At 44.6% G+C, this 23,170-nt stretch overlaps 2 protein-coding genes across 5 annotated transcripts in view; both read left to right on the top strand.

Annotated features, from left to right (window-relative positions):
* eif4g3a (eukaryotic translation initiation factor 4 gamma, 3a) overlaps positions 1-13,801 on the top strand; it is a 40,819-nt gene extending 27,018 nt beyond the window's left edge. For all 3 annotated transcript variants that reach the window (XM_034532827.1, XM_034532826.1, XM_034532825.1), the window contains 20 exons: positions 772-891; positions 1,724-1,888; positions 2,446-2,643; positions 3,317-3,463; positions 3,575-3,811; positions 4,787-4,891; positions 5,544-5,682; positions 6,033-6,163; positions 7,354-7,444; positions 7,978-8,095; positions 8,207-8,421; positions 8,663-8,775; positions 9,097-9,269; positions 10,304-10,429; positions 10,682-10,763; positions 11,096-11,194; positions 11,373-11,519; positions 11,712-11,793; positions 11,895-12,041; positions 12,612-13,801. In XM_034532827.1, the coding sequence (XP_034388718.1) occupies positions 772-891; positions 1,724-1,888; positions 2,446-2,643; positions 3,317-3,463; positions 3,575-3,811; positions 4,787-4,891; positions 5,544-5,682; positions 6,033-6,163; positions 7,354-7,444; positions 7,978-8,095; positions 8,207-8,421; positions 8,663-8,775; positions 9,097-9,269; positions 10,304-10,429; positions 10,682-10,763; positions 11,096-11,194; positions 11,373-11,519; positions 11,712-11,793; positions 11,895-12,041; positions 12,612-12,793 (2,817 nt within the window). In that variant the 3' untranslated portion in view covers positions 12,794-13,801. The remainder of the gene's footprint in view (positions 1-771; positions 892-1,723; positions 1,889-2,445; positions 2,644-3,316; positions 3,464-3,574; positions 3,812-4,786; positions 4,892-5,543; positions 5,683-6,032; positions 6,164-7,353; positions 7,445-7,977; positions 8,096-8,206; positions 8,422-8,662; positions 8,776-9,096; positions 9,270-10,303; positions 10,430-10,681; positions 10,764-11,095; positions 11,195-11,372; positions 11,520-11,711; positions 11,794-11,894; positions 12,042-12,611) is intronic.
* A 915-nt stretch (positions 13,802-14,716) lies between these two features.
* hp1bp3 (heterochromatin protein 1, binding protein 3) lies at positions 14,717-23,096 on the top strand. Of its 2 annotated transcripts, XM_034532973.1 has the most exons (13): positions 14,717-14,900; positions 15,454-15,534; positions 16,361-16,541; positions 17,499-17,561; positions 17,674-17,830; positions 17,949-18,092; positions 18,413-18,472; positions 19,272-19,411; positions 19,756-19,846; positions 19,986-20,145; positions 20,811-20,922; positions 21,133-21,300; positions 21,610-23,096. In XM_034532973.1, exons 2-13 carry the CDS (start codon positions 15,468-15,470, stop codon positions 22,163-22,165), a joined length of 1,899 nt encoding a protein of 632 aa, XP_034388864.1. In that variant the 5' UTR covers positions 14,717-14,900; positions 15,454-15,467; the 3' UTR covers positions 22,166-23,096. The 2 variants fall into 2 exon arrangements, with proteins under 2 accessions (XP_034388864.1, XP_034388865.1); XM_034532974.1 differs by lacking the exon at positions 17,499-17,561.
* The last annotated feature ends 74 nt before the right edge of the window (positions 23,097-23,170 follow it).

Raw genomic sequence — 23,170 nt, 5'->3', positions numbered from 1 at the left:
ATCAACTTCATGAAACGGGGTTCTTCATCATTAGCTCAGAGCAACAGGGCATTGTCTGTACGACCGGATCAAAGATGCAGCACACGGTTTGCTTCATTCCTCCCATCCACACATGCGTATGGGTGGAGCATATGGCCCGCTGAAATGCTGTTTGTGATTAAAATCATTTTTGCTATTATGTCACACTTGGCAGTGTTAAGAGCACATGCCCCTCCCCCACCTCTCTCCGGAAAAAAAAAAAAAAGAACAACCAAACCGGCGACGAACAATCCCAAAGTCTCCTTTTCTCTGAGGGAGAAAGTGAAATCTCAGTGGGAGCGAGTCGAGAGGAAGTCAAGGACAGCTGAAAGACAAAGAGCTGGATTTGTTCTTCTCTCCTCCCCCGCAACTATCTCTCTCTCTCTCTCTCTCTCTCTCTCTCTCTCTCTCTCTCTCTCTCTCTCTATACACCCACCCCCTCCTTTTTTCTTTCCTTCCCCTCCACATCTGGTCTTGACTTTTCTCTCTAAATGGAATTGATCACCAGTACAGTGAAAATACACACACTTAGGAGCTGTTAATGTCGTATGACTCGTCTACAACGGGTCACCTTTAAGGAACCACCGGGTTAGAAATGCACAGAAATGCACCGGACTCCTTTTTACCCTGTTGCCACTGTTATTATGGGGATCACTGCTCCCCCTGCTGTTCATATCTTCTTCGTGTGTGTGTGTGTGTGTGTGTGTGTGTGTGTATGTGATGATGGATTTGTGTCTGTTGTGTGTTGTGCAGATTAACCAAAACAAGGCGCCACCTCGAGTGGTGGAATCCAGGGTGATTTCCAGAGGACCTGATTTCACACCTGCCTTCGCAGATTTTGGCAGGCAGATGACCGGCGGACGAGGCTCTGCAGTGAGTCTTGGTGCACACACACACACACAATTATTCATAAACTCACACACAATCCACCTAATTCCTGCTTTCTGTTTCTTCTTAAAATGGCTTAAATAGGAGGACAAATTGACAATTAAGTGGTGGGGGACGACGCATCTTTCAAACTTTTGCTTAATGGTCTGAGGATAATGGGGATACGATTTGAGGTACTTAGTTCCAGTTGGTTTCAGTCGAAGTCCATAAGTATCGAGTGGCTGATTGAACACGGGGAAAGCTCCAAACACGTTTTTCTTTTACCATTGTCGGCGTTAAGCTCTGTCTGATTTTTTGAATAAACCGACTCAAACGCACCGACACACGAGGGTGCATCGGTTCTTCTCGGCGTTGCAGCGTCAGTGCAGATTTCATATGCGTCGCATTGGTAATGAGGAGAGCCGGGCCTGTGTCAATGAAACGTTTTTTAAAATATTTTCTGTGCATTATCTTAATGTACAAAGATGACCGATCTTCCTCCGTGCTAGGATGAAAAAAAATAAAAGTCAAACGAATTAATAGCAGCCGAAATAGATGGTTAAGTACAAAAGGGCCGATGCTATTCTACCATACAACGGCGGGCAGAGTGGCGACATGCTGTCGATATAAGTTATTGTTGACATAGAAACATTAATGTTCGTGTCTGTGTGTGTGTGTGTGCTCTTCTGCCAGAAAACGACTGTATGGTCAGAGGCCCCTAATGTGGCAGAGACGTGTTGTCTCATAAGACGTCGGGGAACTGTCGGCAACCTTCTCGTTCTCGCGACTGCCGTTCTAGCGTCGGGCACCGTTGACCCGTCGTGTTCTTTTTTCGCAGCATTCACAGGTCATCAACATTGGGGCTCGGCGGCCCCCACCCAGGAAGATCATCATGAACGTGTCAGTGAATGAAATTCAGCTGAAGAAATCGGAGAATGCCTGGAAACCTGGCATGAAGAGGCCGGAGGTCCTTGTAGAGGATCCTGTGGTGCAAGACACTCAGGTAGGGCCACATATATATATATATATATATATATATATATATATATATATATATATATATACATACATACACACAAAAGCACAGAAAAGAGGAGGCTACCACACTTGAGTGAAGAGCTTGAGGATTGTTTTGAAAATTGCCCAATCAATGGCCTGGTCTAACTTCTGTAAAAATTGGAAAGCAAAATGAGAGTTTAGTTGTTATTTCTCAGTAGATGCTTTTTATCTACTTCGGTTGGAAAATACACATTTTAATCGAATTGTATCGTTGTCAAAAACAACAATAACAGCGCCCCATTAACTAGTTTTTAACGATGTGAGATGATCTTCAAATTAAAATGCTCGACTGATTCCTCCCTCCCCCCCCCCCCCCCCCCCCCACCCCCCCCCCCCCCCACCCCCCCCCCCCCCCCCCCCCCCCCCCCCCCCCACCACCCCCCCCACCCCCCCCCCACCCCCGCCCCCCCCCCCCCCCCCCCCCCCCCCCCCCCCCCCCCCCCCCCCCCCCCCCCCCCCCCCCCCCTCCCCCCCCCCCCCTCCCCCCCCCCCCCCCCCCAGGAGCTCTTCAAGAAGGTGCGCAGCATCCTGAATAAGCTGACGCCTCAGAAGTTCAACCAGTTGATGAAGCAGGTGACGGACCTGACCATCGACACCGAAGAGAGGCTCAAAGGGGTCATCGACCTGGTCTTTGAGAAGGCCATCGACGAGCCCAGCTTCTCCGTGGCCTATGGGAACATGTGCCGCTGCCTCGCCACGGTAAGCGGGTCCTGGTTTGCCGACTTTAGGGCAGAGAAGCGCGAAGTGAACGAATAATCTTACCTGGACTGTGGAAAGTTTGATAGAGAAAAGTTTAACGTTTCGTTAGCGGCTCTTTTAAACTTTCCTGAAATCCACAGACGGTGCGGTTTTCCTCTACTTGCATCTTAAATGAAACTAATCCAATGTGCAGTCAACAGCTCCGACTGAATGCTTCAGCCACAAACGGATCGATGGGTTTAGATTCATCACTTGCAACACGATGCTGTGCAATACAACACTGTTCAATGCGACGGGATGATTTAGTGTGAACAGCATCATTTTGTGATGAAATCGCGAGATCTGTTACACCCGCAATCTATAATGGAGGGAGGTGAAAAGATGGCCGCCTTCCATTTGGATTGAATTTGTTGGTCGTAAAATAGGAAATATGTCACCTCTTAATTATTACTTTAAAATGGGTCAATATTAGTTTAATATGCATTTATGCAATAAGGAATTCTTAACAATGTGAGGGAAATCTTTTTTTTTTTTTTTAAAGAAAAGATTATAGCAATCAGTTTGTAACCCTAAGCATACATTTAGCATGCATACTTACGGTAATAGTCCACACATGGAAATGTAAAGGGGTGTGCTGGATGTTCTTATATCTATGTCCACTGTTCCTGTGCAGCTCAAGGTGACCATGACGGACAAACCCAACACCACAGTGAACTTCCGCAAGCTGCTGCTAAACCGCTGCCAGAAGGAGTTCGAGAAAGACAAGGTGGACGACGTGGTGTTTGAGAGGAAGCAGAAAGAGCTGGACTCTGCTGCATCGGTTTGTTGCTCTACGAATTACTTAAGAGGGGGACGCTGGATGTCTGGGGAGAAAATGAAACTCCAAAAGTCTTGTGAATTTAAAATTTTTCCCCCATTTGATCCCCCTCAGACGACGGAGCGCGAGCGGCTTCAGACGGAGCTGAGGGAGGCCAAGGACAAGGCGCGGCGGCGCTCCATCGGCAACATCCGCTTCATCGGCGAGCTCTTCAAGCTCAAGATGCTGACGGAGGCCATCATGCACGACTGTGTCGTCAAGCTGCTGAAGAACCACGACGAGGAGTCTTTGGAGTGCCTGTGCAGGCTGCTCACCACCATCGGCAAGGACCTGGACTTCGAGAAGGCCAAGGTGAGGCGAAGAGGAAGAAAAGTTTATTTATTCAGAGAGCTTGAGGAGGATTCTACATCGCTTAGCTTAGCATAAAGACAGGAAACGGGTAAACTGTCCTCTGTATAGAGTGCTGCAGGGATGACGTCTTTTTGTCGGCCATCCTGGGAAGTTAGCGTCGCCCTGGTTCCCTCGACAACAAGCCAAGCTGCCATGTTGGTATTTTACCTTTTCGGAAGAGAACTCTTTGCCTGTTTACTGTGAACTACGGGAGCTCAGGGAACCATGAACAAGAGAGTTGTGGGATTTGGTCCCGCACCAGCCGGGCTTTCTTCAGTTTTCATGCAAAGTTGTGAGGACGCTCTGCTTTGTTCTGTCTGACTGACTCCTGTTGACATCAGTGACATCCAGTGACACAGCGAGAGTCCTCAGATGTTTAGAGAGACACTAGACCGGAGGATCTTTTTGCTCTCTCTCTCTCTCTCTCTCTCTGCTGCACTGGGATGTGAGGTTTGATCCTCATCATCTACCAGTCACAATGCAGAAGGAAAGCTCTCTGACCAGCAGGGAGACGGATGCGAACTCGGCATCAGCGACTTTAATTCTGCTTCGTTTCACTTTCTGAAAGGTTTTCACACTGTTTACCAACATAAAGGCCCATTTTTTTTATAGATAAGTTAATAATGCATCTTGTCCTTCAGATGAGTTTCATCCTGTTTTTTTGTTAATGTGCTAATTTCCTGAACATTGCCATTTTAGTGTCGTACCATTACAGTGAATTGTTTCTGGGCTATTACAGTTTTACCATCTCCCAAATTATTCCAATTTAATCTCGGGCGGTCCGGACGGCCTCTGCTCCGAGTAGCAAACTGACCAATCAGTCAGTCTAGTGAAGTAATGCGGAAATCCCTGAAACCTATTAGGTTCAATGGAGAAACTGAGAATACAACCTTCATGTCTCAAATGAACCTCCTCGTTCTCTCTGTCCTTCCTCAGCCTCGGATGGATCAGTATTTCAATCAGATGGAGAAAATTGTCAAGGAAAGGAAGACGTCATCTCGGATACGCTTCATGTTGCAAGACATTATGGACCTCAGATTGGTGAGTGTGTGTGTGTGTCTGGTTGTCATTTTCAATTTCCATCAACTTGACAGTGTTCTTTGAAACGTGGAAAGTAAAGTAAACCGTCAACATGATGCACCCAGTTCTGTGTTTACTATCGTTTCGCCAGTGGCTGTAAAACAGGAATCATCAGACATCGTGTGGATTAATCCATATATACTCTATGTAGGTGTCAGATTAGGGCCGTTCAATATGACAAGAATCAAAAGAACAAAACAAGACAATTCCCTATTTTAATCAATATCTTTCTCTGCAAAAAAGATGACAACACAGGGCAAGGCAGTATGAAGTAATTTTATATATATATTCCCAATAGAGACGTCTGCACTGTGATTCTCTTGCCGAACACGAGCTGTTTGAAAATAATGTCTCTGCCTCCTGCAAAATGCTGGAAACACAGATTTGAGCCCGGCTGTGCCGAGTTAGTCAATGATCATAAGTGACAGTCTTTTGAATATTCCTCTGCGCCTAGAAAACTTCTTATATCTGAAGTGATGCATCTGCTTTGATAAGAAAAACCCTCCGATACGCCGAATATTTACAATTAGCTTTCATTTGAAACGGCTCGGGTCAGGTGGAGCTGACGCGATTCACTTCTGAGGTCATTTTGTGATTCTCGTTATTCCTCCAGCACAACTGGGTGTCCAGGAGAGCCGACCAGGGCCCGAAGACCATCGAGCAGATCCACAAGGAGGCAAAGATTGAAGAGCAGGAGGAGCAGAGAAAAGTGCAGCAGCAACTGCTCTCCAAGGACAGCAAGAGACGGCCAGGTCAGACCCGCAGTCTAAATCCTCTTTAAGGCTTAGAGGCGGCACAGCGACGGTGACTCAGGAAGCCTGCGAGCATACCGAGGGATTGTCCCTATGGCCTGCAGAGACAGGAAGCCCCCCGGTCCCTCCCATCTGTCAGCTGACCTATAACTTTTCATCACGTATAGCATAAAACGGCCAAAAATGTCACTTTGTCAGCTTCCACTGTCCATTCAAATCAATGAAAATACCATTTAGATGTCCACTGAATTCATTTTTAAACTGCCTTTTGTGACGTGTGTGTCTGTGTGTGTGTGTGTGTGTGTGTGTGTGTGTGTGTGGGTGTGTTTTTTGTCTCGTTGGCCTCGTAGATCCCAGAGATCAAAGAGATCAGCGAGAGCAGAGGGAACAGCGCGCGCCGAGAGAAGAGACCTGGAACACTGTGCCCATGACAAAGAGCAGCAGGACCATCGACCCCACCAAGATCCCAAAGATCTCCAAGGTGACAAACGAACTCTACTCGTGTCACAGTTTGCGCATCCTCGATTCCTTCCCTCGATTCCTTCCCTCGCCCTCTCTTCTCGGTGGAGTATACACTTGTGCGCGTCCTCCGGCCGGCCTCCTGTCTCTTTAAGGTGCATTTTAGGAATTGAGACACGGAGGCATCAAATAATTGAGAAATGGGAAGAGCATACGGCGCAGGGCTCAACACACCTCCCTTTAGACTCCTTTTCACTTGGTAAATCCCAATGGCCGTTGATTAGACACCGATCAAGTATCCACACCAGGGCTTTTAACGACTATTCAAAAATTTTAATATTAAAATATATATTTGATTGTGAAGGGGGAAAAAAGCAGCAATTCCTCGGCCGTCTTGTCTCGTGTGCCGCATGACGGGAGTCGCACGTCTCTTTCATTAATTGAAAATGAAATGTTACGTTGAGTGAAGCTGGAAGACAACAACCGCGATGATGGAAGAGCCTATTAAAAAAAAAAAAGCAGAATCCATTCAGCCCTTTTCCGTTCCAGCAGTTTGTATTTTCCCGTCTCTTATATTCCGTTATGAATAGACAGCCTGCTTTGTCTCGGTTGAATATTGTCAGGTCTTCACTGTAATTGGGATAAATCGCTGAGTGTGTCTCTCAGTTCAAGAGAAATCCTGTGTTTCTTAAAGTGTACTTCATTCACTGGCTCCACTTTCATCTGGTTCAGTAGTACTCGGTCCCCCTGTTGGACCCACGAGGTACTGCCTTGCACAGAGAAAACAAGTTCCCCCTGCTGGAGGAAACTTGCCATGTTCTTGGTGTTGGCTGCATGTCATACACTACATGGTAAACACTGCATTCATTGGGCTACTTGTACCTTGAATCAAAGACTTTAACCAGTGCGTTCATCAGACTCTGAAGACAAATAAACCGAAGAATTTAGTAGATAAAAAGTAAGCACGATTTGTAAGCAAGTAATCTGCATATCGCGGAGGGCTTGGTCAGCAGATTGTTACGTCGGATGACGCGAGGGTATTCCCATCTTCGCAGATATAATTTCTAAAGGCACAATCAAAATGCATCTGCGGGTTTAAGTCTGGTTAATTTATCTTGTCTCAAACGTTGTTTTTTTTTTTGCCGGTTTCGCTGTGGGTTTTTTATTCCACGTGTGCGTGCAGCCTGTTCTTAAGTGATTCTCTTTCTGCAGCCTCAGATGGATGAGAAGATCCAGCTGGGCCCCCGGGCTCAGGTCACGTGGGTGAAGGGCAGCAGCGGAGGAGCCAAGGCCAGTGACTCGGGTAAGAAAACATGCAATGACTGATCCGAGACCAGTGGACGGAACACTTCATTAACGGGAGTTGAAGATATCGTTCAGACCTGAAAATGACAGAGAAAGATTGTGTTTTATTACACGAAGCGAAGCTCATCTGATCTTGTGTTTTAAGAGGCCAGCTCAAAGTAGCAAAACACTGAACGCCCTCTCTCTCTTCTGCCTCCGTTCAGATTTGACTTAATGTAACAATCGTAAACTTCTTCAAAACAATGGTAATGAGTCATTTAGAGTCCCCAACTTGATTGGATTTCCTAACATTGACACACTGCATCGTCTTTGTGACCTGCCCGAACTCTGGTGAGATTGTAGCCGCTCAATGTCCCACGGTTGAGGTGCCAGTGGGGCCTTTTTAAAGAAGTACGACGTGTCGTACGACAGAGATGTTGAAAGCTGTTCCACTGTTGGAATAGCTACGGAAGTTGCAGCAAAGCGCCTCTGTTTATGATCATTGCGTCCTTGTTCCTCATTAATATCTCCTCTAACCTTTCTCCATAACAGAACTATCGCGGACAGCCGGCCTCAATCGTTACTCTGCGCTGCAGTCGACGCCGTCTCCTCAGCCCTCCACCACTCCTCCACAGAACCCCGACTTTGACTCCAGGAGAACTCTGGGAAGGTAACGAACACCGTCGAGTGCTTCTTTGTAGTTGAGCTCTCATCTTCAAACATTCTGATTTGACTTGAGTTTTTATTTTTGTTTGTTGTTTTGTTTTTTTCCTCCCGTCAGTCGTAGCAGTGCGGCGAGAGAACGCAGCGACGGCGAGCGGTCCGCCGCCCCCACGTCCTCACGGCCCGCACCGTTCACCAGGGGAGGCAGTTCGAAGGAGCTGCTGGAGAATCAAACCCCCGAGGAGCCGCAGAGAGACCGGGAGCGAGAGGGAGCCGAGCCCCGGAGGGAGAGCGTCACGGAGGACAAACCGGAGTGTGTCACCAGGGAACCTGGTGAGACACGCAGCTCCAACACTGGACGTACATTCAAATAATATGCAATGACATTTACATATAGGGCCACATGATCTTTGTGGGTTAACGCCCTTCTATTTTTACCTTTTTTTTGAAAGTATACTTTGCTTAAAATGTTTGATTTATTGTATGTATTGAAAGTGAGATTAGTTGGTGTTCATGTGACGAAGTCAGAGTAGACGACAAACAAACCCGACACTGTTGTTTTTATCGTCGACAGTGAAACCTGAGCCAGTAGTCCAGAACCCCGAAAGACCTCCAATGTCTGAGGAGGAGGCGGAGAGGAAGTCCAAGTCCATCATCGACGAGTTCCTGCACATAAACGACTACAAGGTGCTGAGATCCATAAGAAGATCAACCGTAGATGCAGGAAAATAAATCTGTGTTTTGAATATATAGATTAACGGGATAGTTCAGATATTTTGAGGTGGGGTTGTTTGGGATTCTTATCCGTAGCCCGCGTTTAACCTGCAGCGAAACTATTCTAAATATAGCGTACACTTAAATTATAAGGGTTTTTAAACAATCGTCCTACTTTTAACCACCGGCGCCGCAACAATAACTCACAGAATTCAGATGCGTATCAGTTCCTCTTCTCTCACGAGCTTCGGTCTTGATCGCGTGCCCTTTTAAAAAAAAAAATGTTCCCCGCAGGAGGCCGTTCAGTGCGTGAACGAGCTGGACTTGAGCTCTCAGCTGCACATCTTCGTGCGCGTCGGGGTGGAGTCGACCCTGGAGCGCAGCCAGATCACACGGGACCACATGGGCCAGCTCCTCTTCCAGCTGGTGCAGCAGGGCATCCTGCCCAAACCTCAGTTCTACAAAGGGTCAGTTCAGCTGCTGATTGGTGCACTCGGCCTTAAAAAAACCAAGCAAGCAACCGTGTCTGATTGTTGTTATTGTGACTGCTGCGTTCCCATAAAGTTGGAATGTTGATTCAGACACATTCTTCCCCCCCCCCCCCCCCCGTCTAATGATTCTGGGGGTTTGTTTGTTGCAGTGTTCTCTGCAGATCCAGCCAGATTATTATTGCTCATAGTTCGTTTACTTGGTTTCTCACCATGACTCCCAGTCAATTGCCCCACCGGACTTCATTGCCACCTATTTGTTGTCTCTTCCCTAAATTCTGCTTTGGGCAGAAATTAGGGAAGAGACAACAAATATACAACATACACAATATACATTTGTCCATTCGAGACAACAATACTCGAATGGACAAATGCCACCTGTTTACATTACATGTCATTTAGCTGACGCTTTTATCCAAAGAGACTTACAATAAGTGCATTAAACCACGAGTACAAACTCAGAACAATAAGAATGAAGAAAGTAATATTTCTTCAGAAAAATGTGATTTGTCACACCTTTTTTTTTTTTTTTTTTAAATGTTTTGCTAAAAGTGTCATGCATGAAGCGCTAGAGGCATTTACATGCAACAAACAAAGTACATTTGTAAATAACAATCAAATGTAGATTACTTTGTCTAATAGCTTTCAAAATCAACTTTTATGTAATAACAAAATAAGAATCAGAATTTGTCAAACAGTTTCTGCTTGATGGTGGTTTTCCAAAAGCGACACTTTGAAAAGTACTGTGATTACTGCGTGAACATGAAAACCCCTTATTTAGTTCTTCAGTGTCGTCTGTAATCTTAAAATAAAACGTATCGAAGGTTCGCTGTCGTTCCGGTCGGTTCATCCCAAAGTCAAAAGGGAAACTTTAAATAATGTAACGCTCAAATGGATGAAGAGGACGTGTACATGTTCTGCTCCACGATGGATGTAATGACACATTTACTTTGGGTTTAAATCCATATTTTCTAGGCGCTTGAATACACCATTGTGTCTTTTTGTCGTCTCAGGATTACGGACACGCTGGAACAAGCGGACGACATGGCCATCGACATTCCCCACATCTGGCTGTACCTGGCCGAGCTGCTCAGCCCGGTGCTGAAGGAAGGGGGCTTCTCTGTGAGAGAGCTCTTTAGGTACGACTCACGCACATAGAAAACATACTACAAATGTTTGCTGGATGAACATAATTACACACTTGTTTTTGTTTGTTCGGGCAACATTTCTCTAGTTCATGTTCCTCCTCCCTGTTCTCATTTCAGTGTTTACTCACATTTGAGATGCATGGAGGGGGAACTTCAACGGGCCCTTGTGGCTGCATGGGAAATTGTCCGAAGTGTTTTAAATTGTGTTTATTAAACTTCTCCGTTCGTCCGTTTTGTTCACAGTGAATTAAGCAAACCTTTGCTTCCTGTGGGAAGAGCTGGGATCTTAATCTCTGAAATACTGCACATACTATGCAAACAAATGGTAAGCGACACGTTCAATTGAGTAATTGGATTACCCGCTCGTTAAAAAGCCAGTTTAATCAATAGCTCCTTTGTAGTTAGATGTGTACACAGGTAATAGATGATGTTCACTTAAATGTCTATCAATGTTGGTGACATTTTTGTCAAATGGATTTAAATGTAAAAGCCAAGAGTAACGACCATAAAATGTACTTTTATGGTTCCTTTTTTTGAAATGTTGACAATTTTGGTGGATTTGGCTCGTTAAAATCTTTTTATGGAGATATATATATATATATATATACATATATTAGAGAAAGAGAGGTGCGACGTCGTCTCCTCTTGTCTCCACAGAGCCATAGGACGGTGGGTTCTTTGTGGAGGGAATCTGGCCTCAACTGGACCGACTTCCTGCCAGAGGAAGAGGACGTCCAGGCTTTCATCTCTCAGCAGGTTTGTGATGACGGCCTCCGCATAGATCTAGAAATATTTATATTGTAGGAAATCAACAGTTGGTTTTCTTGATTGATGCACATTATTCTCCGACCCCCTCCTAACTCTTTCCTTTGTCCCCATTTCATCATCTTCCTCCTCTATCGTCCATGTCTCCTCCCGTCTTTGACGCTACCAGAAACTCCAGTTCGTTGTGTCCGACGGCTCCAGTTCTGAGGCGGCTCTGTCCAAAAGGATCTGGTCTCCTGAAGAGCTGAGCCAGCAGCTGGAGAGACTCCTCCTGGAGGACATGGCCAGCGACGAGCAGATCTTTGACTGGGTCGAGGTGTGAGGAGTGACTCATTTCTTAGAGGGGGGGGGGGGGGGGGGACGGGGACATAACACACCTGCAAGCTAGTGGCTTAAATTCAGAGGGTCGTTTTAAAAAATAATATTATTACAACTGTTTCCTGTGCTTTTGTAGCATTACGGCCCACATGTGAAATTGACGAGCTGCGTGTTTTGCTTTATTTCCCAGGCAACCCTCGATGAATCTCAGATGAGCTCGTCTCCCTTCCTGAGGGCTTTGATGACGGCTGTGTGTAAGGCAGCAGTGAAAGGTAAGCACTGCGCCACCTGGAGGACAAACTTCATCTCTTCTGCTAAAATGCCACCGCTGATTTTTTAAACGTCGCCGTGCACTCACTTTTCACCGAAACAGATGATAACACCAACTGTCGAGTGGACACGGCCATTATCCAGAGGAGATTGCCTGTATTACTCAAGTACCTTAACTCAGACACGGAGCGACAGCTGCAAGCACTTTATGCACTTCAGGCGCTGATCGTCGCCCTCGATCAGCCTCCAAGTAAGTGCTGCGTCTCAGTTATATTAAGAGGAGGTGGGGGGGGAAACTGGGATGTATCAGAGAAGACTGAATCATTTTAAATGGTATTGTTGTAGAAAAATAGCTGGTCTGAAGCTGACAATCATGTCACATGATCTTCAGATAAAGTTCACCCCAGTTGTCATGGAATTGTAGATGCTCAAATAAAAAAATAAAGATGTATTTCTGAGTACGTTTAGTGGCGGGTTAAAAAGTTCCATTTCAAAAGGTAGTATACAAATGTTTCTACAGTAAATTTTCAACTCGATATTCAGATTATTCTAATCTGTAACATTAAAGCAGGGTCGTTAAGAGAAAACTCAATTTAAACAATTACAAACTTAGCCAACTCTTTTCCAATGGAAGTAGCGAACAGCATTAGCTCCAAAAGTCGCTACGCCTAACGAGAAAGTCGACAACACATCGGTGCCTCCCGCCAAAGCCACGCCCCCAAAAAATGATCCTGATGAACGTGGCAGGCAGAAAAGTTATTTCACTTTATGACTCCCCGTCGGAGCCCAAACGATGACGGGTGCATCCTTTTTCTTCCAGACCTTCTCCGGATGTTCTTCGACTGTCTCTATGACGAGGACGTGATCTCGGAGGACGCTTTCTACAAGTGGGAGACGAGCAAAGACCCCGCCGAGCAGGAGGGCAAAGGCGTGGCCCTCAAGTCCGTCACGGCCTTCTTCACCTGGCTGCGGGAGGCGGAGGAGGAGTCGGAAGACAATTGACGAGGGGGGAGGGGGGGGGGGGGGACGCGACGCGACGTGACGTAGTAGAACTGCATCCTCACGGCAGAACAAACAGACAAACATTCAAAATGTGTGTGTGTGTGTGTGGGCACAACGACATGTTTTACGGCTGGAATTTTTTTCTGCGGTACGGTTCCCTGAAACATGCCGCCATTTTGAGTTTGGATTCCAACGGCGGAAGCACTAAATACCTGTATTATACATAGAAAATATTTTTGTTTTAAATTTTAACTTACTTTTTGTTTTTGTTACTTTTTAAGAAGAGACTTAAAAGATACATAGGTTCCGGACTCTTTAATTTATTATTTTTTTAAGGACTGCAAATATGGAAGTTATTTAACATTTGCAGATGCTCACAAATGAGAACAACAACAGAAATAACAATATAATTAATTATAATAACAAAATAATAATTGTGAAATAAATAGCCTCCCCGGATTCCACGCTGTTTGGTTTAAAACAGGGTAAAACAAAGTTATTTTGGGATGAAGGGGAAGCGAGAGATAAAAACAAAAAAAAGGAATGGATGCACAGAAACTATTAACGTTGTCCGTGTATGACGTTTTGAGGTCAAAGGTTATCTCCTAATAACCAGGAAGTTTCCCTCAGCCTTGGCTAGCTCTACGTTGATATGTACATACACCTCGCGAGGGGCCGAGGGGATGCATTGGAGAAAGCGATGCAAGTCAGTCCAGAACTGTCGAAAACAAATGCAGATGAACAAACCGGATACATTGAAATAAAACGAGCAAAAAATTGCAACATTAAAAAACAAATGGCCAGGGTCGCTGAAACGTGAAATGCTTGTAATACTTCAGACCCACAGAGCAGATTAAAGCTTGTAAATACATTAAAGACAAAAAAAGGTATTTAAAAATGCTCATTGTCATGATTTGTTTGGTTGGTGTTTGATGAGGGATGCCAGATTAGTTTTGTGTGTGTGTGTGTGCGCGTGTGTCCTGGTTTTTGGGTAACACCTTGGCGTCCTGAGGAGCAGCTGAAGTCTCTATGAGACAATTAAAGCATCAACAAACTTTATTAATTGATCCCCAACTTGTGCTTTTGGCTTTGAAATAGTTGAAGCATAGTTCATTTCTCTTGTCTGCACTTTTTCATATGATTTTATTTATATATATATATGTGTGTGTGTGTGTGTGTGCCTTCTCCATATCTTATCCATTTTGCTTGTCTCTACAGCAGTTGACTTGATTTTCCGATCACCCAAAAAATTATTTGATTGATTGAAATGTTTAGCTTCTTCATTGAGAATTTGCTGCTTTTCTGTATGTCACTCTTATCTTTGGGTTTTCTAATGTTTCGGACAGCATAAGCAATACGAAGGAGTCCAAATAAGGAAATTGTGACCGCCATTGTTCAGCTTTCACACATTTCATAGAACAAACGATTAATCCATTAATTTTTTTGGGAAATAATAAGCGGATAAAAATAAAACCTGAAAATAATAGTTGGTAACCTCCGTGGACTGTATAAAAGGTTTCATTCCCATTAATGGTGAAATAGTCCGAATTTAAACAATGATGAAGCTAGAAAGCAGATGTATGCTCTTTTTTTTTCATGTTTTCTGTCTGTATTTTATTCGTAATGTGTGTCCATTACTGTTCTGAATAAGAGTGCGTCCATCTTCATGTTCACTTCATAGACAACTACATCTCCCATGAGTCTTTGCAACAGACAACCGTTCAAACCCTCACCAGGGCTGTAGTTTTTTTTAAATACTCATCAATAATAATTGATTTATCTCGGTTGACGTGACGGTTTGCTCATATTGTATTGAACTTTACGGTCGACGGTATCAACAAAACTCAAAATAATGTCAATAAATGTGTATATATAGCGGGGGGACGCTGTTGGGTCGCGCGCTCGCATCGTTTCCGTTAGTGACGAGAGGGTCGATTTTTAAAAAAGGTAAGTGTCGGCGGCCATGACAGTGGGGATCCTTCGACGTGACGCCAGCGACGTAACCAACGGTCCTAATGGGGCGGGGCTCATAAACAGAGAAATCTAAATAAAGGATCGTGCAGAAATTTACCCGAAAGTTGCTCACGTTTTCCTCCACCAGCAAGAGGTAAGTTTGATCCGCGTCGCGACGAGTCGCTCGCTAAACTTCAAGTTGCACCGATGCGACGCTGGAAATAACGCGTCTGCCGGCGGTTGGTTACAACTCGATGCAACTGAAATGCATTCTCTTTCGCCTTGCGCGACGCCATTACTGTGTGTGTGTATGTATGTATGTGTGTGTATGAATGTGTGTGTGTGTGTGTGTATAAACCAACGGACAAAATGGCGAAATTGCCTAAAAAAATAAAAAATTCTGGCAACTCATCTTCTTGGCTCGTGTGCACATTTATCGAAATGTATGCTGGCGAAGACTTTGGCGGTTGGGCCGAAGATGTTTGCACACAAGTGCGCCATTTATTCTGTTTTCATGAGAACGGGGGTGGGGGGGGGGCCCAAATGAATGAAGTGTTTTTTGTTTTTTTTACGGCGTCGCCATGTTTTAACCACGCACGTAACAGTTACACGGGACCGGGCCACAAACCAGTGTTGTGTTTTTTTATTTTTTTATTTTATTTCTCCCCCTGCGTGTTTTTTTTTTTTTCTTCTTTTTTTTTATCCAGGTTAATCTCGTGTGATGCCGATACGCCGAGTACCAGCGACTCCGACCCCGGAGAAGGCCCCTTCCGCTGCAGCAGAGAAAGGTAAGGCCGTGGGGGTCGTCCATCACCTGAACTCGGGACTGGAGCACGCGCAGCAGGACTCATTGCACCGGGGGTGGGGGGGGGGGCGACTGTAGTCAGTTTGGAGGTGCATTTTTTTTTTTTATCTCTGATTAAATCAGAATTATATTCTACAATATTTATTCTGCTTGCATGCATAGTTAAATCAGAATATATGCATCGTATTTTATTAGAACGTAACAAAAGTTAACTACTTCGTGAAACCCCTTTTTTTTTTTTTTTTTTTTAAATGAGAGAAAAAGCTGTTTGCTCCCGAGGTTTTGACTGCAAAATATCCAGACTGTCTTTGAACGTCCCCTTAAGTCTATGTCCAGGCTTAACTCCAGCAGATGTGGCCAATCAGCAGTCACGTGGTCAAATAGTGCACCAGGCATGAGCATGTGGAAATCAGAGGAAACCCTGCTGCACAACCAGAGCAGTAGCATCAACCTCTTGAGTCTCACAAGTACATTAAATGTCCGGAGACTGTTGTTGCATGTCGTAGATCCGGTCTAAACTCTACATCAGCGTCCTGACCCAACAACATGGGTCGCAAACGTTTGTGCTAACGTTATAAATTTATTGACACGCATGCCTGTATTTTGCAGTGAAAAAATGCTTGCGCGGTAGCTCTCCTTTTTATAATTTGCCGTGACTTTATTGCCAAAGTGGCACAAACGAAATGGAAAATCTCCAAAAGACGATGCTTCCGCAGCCGAGTAGTCATAAAATGCATTTTAAGTTGTGGTGACCCCAGCGTTGTTGTACATATTATTCCTCTGAATGCCAATGGTTTCCTCCGACACAGAGCCAGAGGAAGCGTCCTCAGAGGAGTCGCCCGCCGCCGAAGAGGAGCCGGCCGCACCCTCAGCGGCGCCGGCCGACGGCGAGGATGGCGAAGCCACGGCCGAGACGGAGCCCACGGAGAACGGGGACAAGGCCGAAGACCCCGCCGAGGAGAAAGTAGAAGAAGGGACGGAAAAGAAAGAGTGAGTTTCACCAGAGCGCTAGTGTGCAAACTCTTGAACGCTGCGATATTTCACTTTGATAGCACTTTTATCTGTTTATATTATCCTTACCTCCGCTGGATAACGGCAGGCTGCTCCTCCTCATTGGTTGCAGTGTTGCATTTCCAAAGGACGAGCGCAGCGCCCGTTTTGGAAACCCGCCTGTTCGGCCTCTGGTCCTGCTGCTCCGCAAGCGTTCTCGAGAACCGCTCCTATAAAATACTTTACACGTCGCCCCAAGCTACTCGCGTCAGAAACATGGCTGAAACGCACTTTACCTCAAACGGATATAGATTTATTGTTAACTTACAAAAGGCACCCAAAGCACATATACAAAAAAACGTGCAACTCAATTGTGTACCAATAACTTACTTCGGAGGAAAACATTGTAGTATATTTACCTGACAGAGAAATGCTACCGGTTAAGATATAACTATTAAATCAAATATGATGCATTATTACTCATTAAACTACCATGTTAGCAATTGAAAGCTCCACTTTGAACAGTTAATTAAAATAAAGCTCATCGGGCTGATGATGCCTCTTTCACTCTTCACTTTCATTTAAATGCACTACTTTTTATTGTGCTGTTTAAAAGTTTAACTAATAGTTATTCAAAGTTTTGAGTGCTCTACTTCTGCCAAACATTCCCAGTTGGAGTATGGAAGAGAAGGAAAGCTAGATGTAGATTTTGTATCTTGCTCTGAAAGGTCTCATTATCTTCATACATGCAGAACAATACTTAAATTACTCTCATTTAGCCGTAGTTGGAAGTATTAGTGACTTATTTCTTCTCACAGACCGTGCGTGACAAAGCGAACATTGACTTTTCTGCACGTAGCACACTAGCCTAGCAAACCGGGACGGGGTCAAATTACATGGTGATCATTCAGACAGATGTTCTCAAACTTCATTTTGTCTTTCCCGCCGGTGACAAAGGGACAAATGCAAGGACTGCGCGGCTGGACAGTGTGCAACACACTGCTATGTTCTCCTACCAAGGTGAGGATGTGATAAAGATAAAGGGTGGTAGAAATCACAGTGAAATATCGCTTCTGAAGGAAACGAACCCCTTCGCTGAACTTGTGTCTTGCTCCTCCTCTTCGGCTGGCAGGTTGAAGGACGGCTACAAGTTCGTGAAAGCCAAATCCAAGAAGGTGAAACGAGCGATTCCCGCGTGGGCGAGCGTCGCCGCCGGCAAAAAGCTCCCCGTTGCCAACTTTGCAGGCACTCAGCACAAAGTGGATAATATTCTCATCGAAGCTATTACGGTGTGTAGGAACTCTGTAAATCCATCGATGCAGTCGGTCACAAGGGGGCTCGTTTTCTTTCTTTTTTTTAAAACCTTTTTGTTCTTTCTCCTCCTTATTGTCCTCCTTTTCTTCACAGTCTTATAATGACAAGTCTGGAGTTTCTTACCAGTCCTTCATGAAATATATTCTGAAAAAATACCCGGAGATGGAGCTCGGCAAGAAGAAGTTTCTCCTCAAGAAAGCAATGAAGAAACATTTGGAGAAGGGGACCATCAAACAGGTAAATGTTAAATGAGGAACGACATTTTTACAATTTTGCATCTGGAACTTTTTCATGGAACATTAACGAGAAGACGTGCAATGCAACGGGTTCTTTTTAAAATGTCCTGCGGGGTTTACACGTTTTGGATGGCGTTGATAGATTGTAAACTTCCCAGAATCCACAAAAAAGAGCCAACTAGAGCTGCAACACATTTTGAAATCCCTCTTGGAAGTAACCTTTTGGTGAAGGCGACTGGTGTGATTCACAGATGCTCATTAACGTGTGCGAAAACACGACTCACTCTTGTTGTTGTTGTTGTTGGTCTGTCTCTCTCGCAGCTGAAGGGCAAAGGCCTTTCGGGGACCTTCGCCATCGGGAAGCAGTCCGCCTCTAGTAAGGTATGTAGCAGCGAAGCAAGGATGTGATGGCCACTGCTGGTTTTCTGAGAGGATGCGTATTTCCCAAAATGCATTGTTTCTAAATCGGTGTCCAACTTGCTCTATGGGACTGAGGGAACGCCTTCAGTAGTAAATCACAGTGAAATGGCTCATAGATTGTTGGGTGGTATGATGACAACATCTGTATCATAGTAAGATTCTGGTTTTTTCTCAATAAATCACCAGTTTTATTTGTATATATTTGTTGCGAGAATGGGTCTTTAACAGATTTACGGCATATTCTGCAGTTGGGAGCACATCTAGTATACACACACACACCGTGATGTCATTATGGTTATACTGTTGGCTTTAATTACACTGGAGGTTTGCTTGGTCCCACAATTTGATTTTATTATATATATATATATAAAAAAAATCAAATTGTGAGAAGAAAATCGGAGTGCACGAAACGGTTGCAGAATTGTTTTTGTGCAAACTGTAACGTACATTGGAAAAATACAAATAATAAGTGAGCAACAAAATGTATCTCCCGTGGTATAATCATTAAAATAGTCTTTCTTGACTGGCTTTTTACTAAATGTGTGTCACATCTTGTCGTGCCGTCTTGTTTCACCCCGTTAAAAATAGTTGTTTGTGGGCTATTATACACTGTTGTGTTATGACTGAGTGGCAGTATATGAGAAATCTAATGCCAGCCAGCACTAGTTTAATTTACCTTTTTTGTTACTGAAGTTGTGTCAACAGTTTCAGAGTCTGGTGTGTTTGGTTGTAATTGTCGTCCATGTGAACGTTGTTGCAGAAAGCAGCTGTGAAGGCTGAGGCTCTGGGAGACGCTCTTCCCCTCATCATCACTCGGCTCTGTGAGCCCAAAGAGGCCTCTTACTACCTGATAAGGAAATACCTGGAGCAGCACTTCCCCAGCCTAAACATCCAAAACAGGTACAGAAAAATATTTTCCCGAGCGGCAAACAATCTATTATTTTTTTAAGTCTTTCACGTTACAAAAGTTTCCCTTTTTTTTTTTTTTTTCAATCTTGCCAACCGTCAGAAAACCCACTATATTGAAATGCTGATGTTAAATGGAGTAGATGCAAGAAAGTTGGATTTTGAGAGGCTGTAAAATATTTATCTTTATCATAGACGGGTAAATACGTCAATTATTTGAAGTTTTTCACACAAATGAACTTCAAAGATGACACAGCTCTACTTTAGTGGCTCAGCAACTTGTAGAGGTGGGTGTATAATGTTTGCTGACCTTTTTTATTGAATATATTGATTGACAGGCCAGATGTACTGAAGTCCGCCCTGGTGAAGGCAGTCGAGCGAGGACATCTGGAGCAAATCACCGGGAAAGGAGCCAACGGTACTTTCCAGGTAAAGCTCTCTACATAAAATGATGACCGGTACACTTTTCAACGTTGTCAGAACGTGGGGCCTCGATCTGAAGCCACAGGTTCAGTGAAGCACGTACGACCCGATGCCCATAACCCTGTTCGTGTCCCGCCTGTCGCAGCTGAAGCGTACCGGTAACCAAGTCCTGCTGAAGGGCAGCAACTTGGAGGACGCCATCACGACCGCCATCACCGCCATGAACGAACCGAAAACCTGCAGCACGACCATTCTGCGCCGATACCTGGTGGACGCAAACAAGGACAGGAAGGAGTACCAATTATGTAAGACTCCTCCTCCTTTCTTTACAAGTCTTAGCTGGACGGCTGCTGACTTCTGACTTAGTAAATCAAATGTCACGATGGCTTAATGAGAAAAGTAACTAACTCAACGGAAGCTGATAAAAGTGCTCTGACGCCAGCGAGGAGCTCATCTCCTAAAAGCTGCTGATTCTGTGTGAAAAATTGGTGATTCAGCTGAAAACTGAACACGAGCTTAATCGTGAGCCTCGCATACGATCCTGTCGGCTTTCGGTTCGTGCATTAGTTCTTGCACATCCTGACAAACCTTTTGGCAACTTCCTCAGCTGCTTCCTTTAGCGATTGACGTGCACGCCTATCAGTCAAGTTGTTTGCTCCTTTTTTTTAAAAGAAAATGCAGGCTGGTTCTTAACGGTGCTCTTAAAGCCCCTGAAGTCTCGATAATTCTGCAACAAAGTTCAGAAAAGTTGATTATTCCACAAGATGGATGTGACGCCTCTCTGGATGTTTTTTGACTTTTTTTTTTCTAAACATAAAAGCTATTTATCTTTTTATTGCAACAACATGAAGGCAAGTTGATCACAGCTGCTGTTCCCCGCACACGTTTTCCAGGACGATGCCACTCTTAAGTGTGCATTCTGAACGCGGTTACATGGTCTGTGCACTAAAAGGAGAACTCTTTTCTTTAGTGGCCAGTCTGAGGAGGACCCTGACGAAGTGTAAAGTACTCGGCTGGATGGAGCAGATCACCGGTCACGGCTTCACCGGGACCTACCAGCTCTCGTTCCCCTTCTACCCGAGGTATGGCAACATTTTTATATTTAAGCATTTAATGCACTATATTCCTTTTTTCTTAACCACACTTTTGTCACATGGTTAAAGGTTATTTTAGTCGGTACACTAGGCTTTCCATACAAAGTGTAATTTTTTAAAGAAACGCAGATAAGTTGGAAGCTTTCGAGACAATATTAGTAAAAAAAAGAGAACTGATTATTTTATTTTTCTCTTTAGCCCGACCATCCTGTACCCAGAAAAGTTCAACGACCTTACAAAGAAAACCCCGCCGCCCAAGCAGAGGCGGAAGGCTGACTCTTCTGACGAGGAGGATGACGAAGAAGAGGAGGAGGAGGAGGAAGAAGAAGAGGAAGAAGAGTCTGAGGACGAAGCTCCCTCTCGGAGGTTGGTAAAGAGAAATGCCTGCACACTGACAAATCTATTTCCTATTGTTTAAAAGAATAAATTCAAAAGTTTCAGTTATTTTAAACCAAACATTTGCACAAACGTGTCCTTTTATACACGGCTGTAAATTACTTTTTATGGCTGAGGCTATGAACAATTATCACAAGAAGCTGGATATTTTAATAGCATACCATTTATATTCTCTTATGTGTGGTTTGGAGTCACTGTTACACAATTATTGCAGTTTTCCAATAACCACGAGTGACGTTTTATAATCGCGCTGCTTCACTGTTCACATTTTGTTTTTAGAAAATCCCAAAAGAGGCCTCCACCCAAGGTTCGCCGCCCCCCTCCAGCCAAGAAGTCCCGCAGCTCTAGTCAGTCGAAAGCTAAAGGCAGGGGCCGAACCCCCGTGAAGAAGTCTCCGGCCAAGAAGGCGGCGTCTCCGGCAAAGCGAGGGGGCAGGAAGTCATCGGCCTCTAAGAAGGAATCCACGGCGCCGCCAAAAGCCACGCCCGTCAAGAGGGGAGCTCCCGCGAAGAAACCCAAAACGCCGGCGGTTAAGAAGCTGGCCAAAAGGGGGGCCAAGCGACCGGTGTCCAGAGATTCGTCCCCAGACGAGGAGGAGGAAGAGGAGGAGGAGGAGGTCCCGGTCCTGAAGGAGACGACGAGGAGCGGGTCCAAGCGGTCCAAGCCCGAGGACTCGCCCGCCAAGGAGCCCGTGGTCAAAAGGGCGGCGGCGACCAGAGGCGGCTCCAAGAGCCCGGCGGCCAAAGTGACATCCCCGGAGAAACCTGCAGTCAAAAAGGGGGGCGCGAAGAGCGGCAAGAAGTCCACCCGCAGGTCCAAGAGGGGGAAATACTGAGCCCACGAGAGCCTCCACAAACTGGGCCGCTTCAATGCTCTCTCTCTCTCTCTCTCTCTCTCTCTCTCTCTCTCTCTCTCTCTCTCTCTCTCTCTCTCTCACGTTTTCTCCCTTTTTAACGGGGCAGGTTTCTTTTTTTTTCCTTTTTTAAAAATTTTTTATTTCTACTGTAGATTTAAGAATGTTATCCTTCCAAGTTTTACTGTACACTGAACGTTTTTTTTTTGGAGTTCCTTTTTTTTTTTTTTTTTTAAATCACCATGTGTAGAAAAGCTCAGTTAGATTTTGCCGTGCGATCGGAAGCGGAGCGAGAGCCTTGTAGTGACTTTGTTTTTATATCCGTTCCACACTCTTTAGTCGTCGGCAGCGCGCCTTCCTAATGTCACATGAAGTGAGATATCGGCGAAGTCCATTTTAATTTTTAGATATGGGTGGAGAAACGTTCCGAATATTTTATTAAAAAAAAAAAAAAGACAGATTTTAAGGTTCTCCTGTATCGTGGGACAAAACATTATTTTTGGACCGTGCAGTGCTGCACAATAATTTGAATTTGTATCCATCCGTTAAATTATATTATTATTTACAATGATTTGATATTTGTTTTATTTAAAAACGACAAAAAAAAAAGCCCCATGAAAAGATTTGGCTTGCAGGTGATGGATTGTGGGACTGAACAGAGAGGAAAAAAACGCACTGTTGGTTTTAATTTCAAACACTTTAGGGGAAAGAAATGTGTCTCTTGATACGTGTCCGTAACAAGCTTATACATAAATTGATTTTATTGCTTTACAGCTGTGATTCAGTACCAAACCGTAAGATGTGTTTGTTAATAAGAAAAAGGAGAATATTGGCTCATACATACCCTGCATGCATGTATTCCTTGTGTTAAGCTTTTTTTCCAAGTCATTAATAAAATGGCTATATTTGTAAACTCTTGCTGTTTTTTTTTTTGTGTCCGTGTGCAGAGAGAATTTCCACAGCCCATGTTCCCCAATTGCAGAATAT

Source organism: Cyclopterus lumpus, chromosome 5, assembly GCF_009769545.1.
Source record: "Cyclopterus lumpus isolate fCycLum1 chromosome 5, fCycLum1.pri, whole genome shotgun sequence".
Lineage (NCBI taxonomy): Eukaryota > Metazoa > Chordata > Actinopteri > Perciformes > Cyclopteridae > Cyclopterus > Cyclopterus lumpus.
The sequence above is the reverse complement of the archived record's forward strand: the minus strand, read 5'-3'. Positions and strand labels throughout refer to the sequence as shown.

Bases quoted from the DNA above. Each gene is read 5' to 3' on its own strand.
- hp1bp3 (XM_034532973.1), top strand. From the start codon at position 15,468: ATGCCGATACGCCGAGTACCAGCGACTCCGACCCCGGAGAAGGCCCCT. The intron at 19,412-19,755 runs GTACAGAAAAAT...ATTGATTGACAG, and splicing joins AGCCTAAACATCCAAAACAG to GCCAGATGTACTGAAGTCCG. The intron at 20,146-20,810 runs GTAAGACTCCTC...TCTTTTCTTTAG, and splicing joins CAGGAAGGAGTACCAATTAT to TGGCCAGTCTGAGGAGGACC.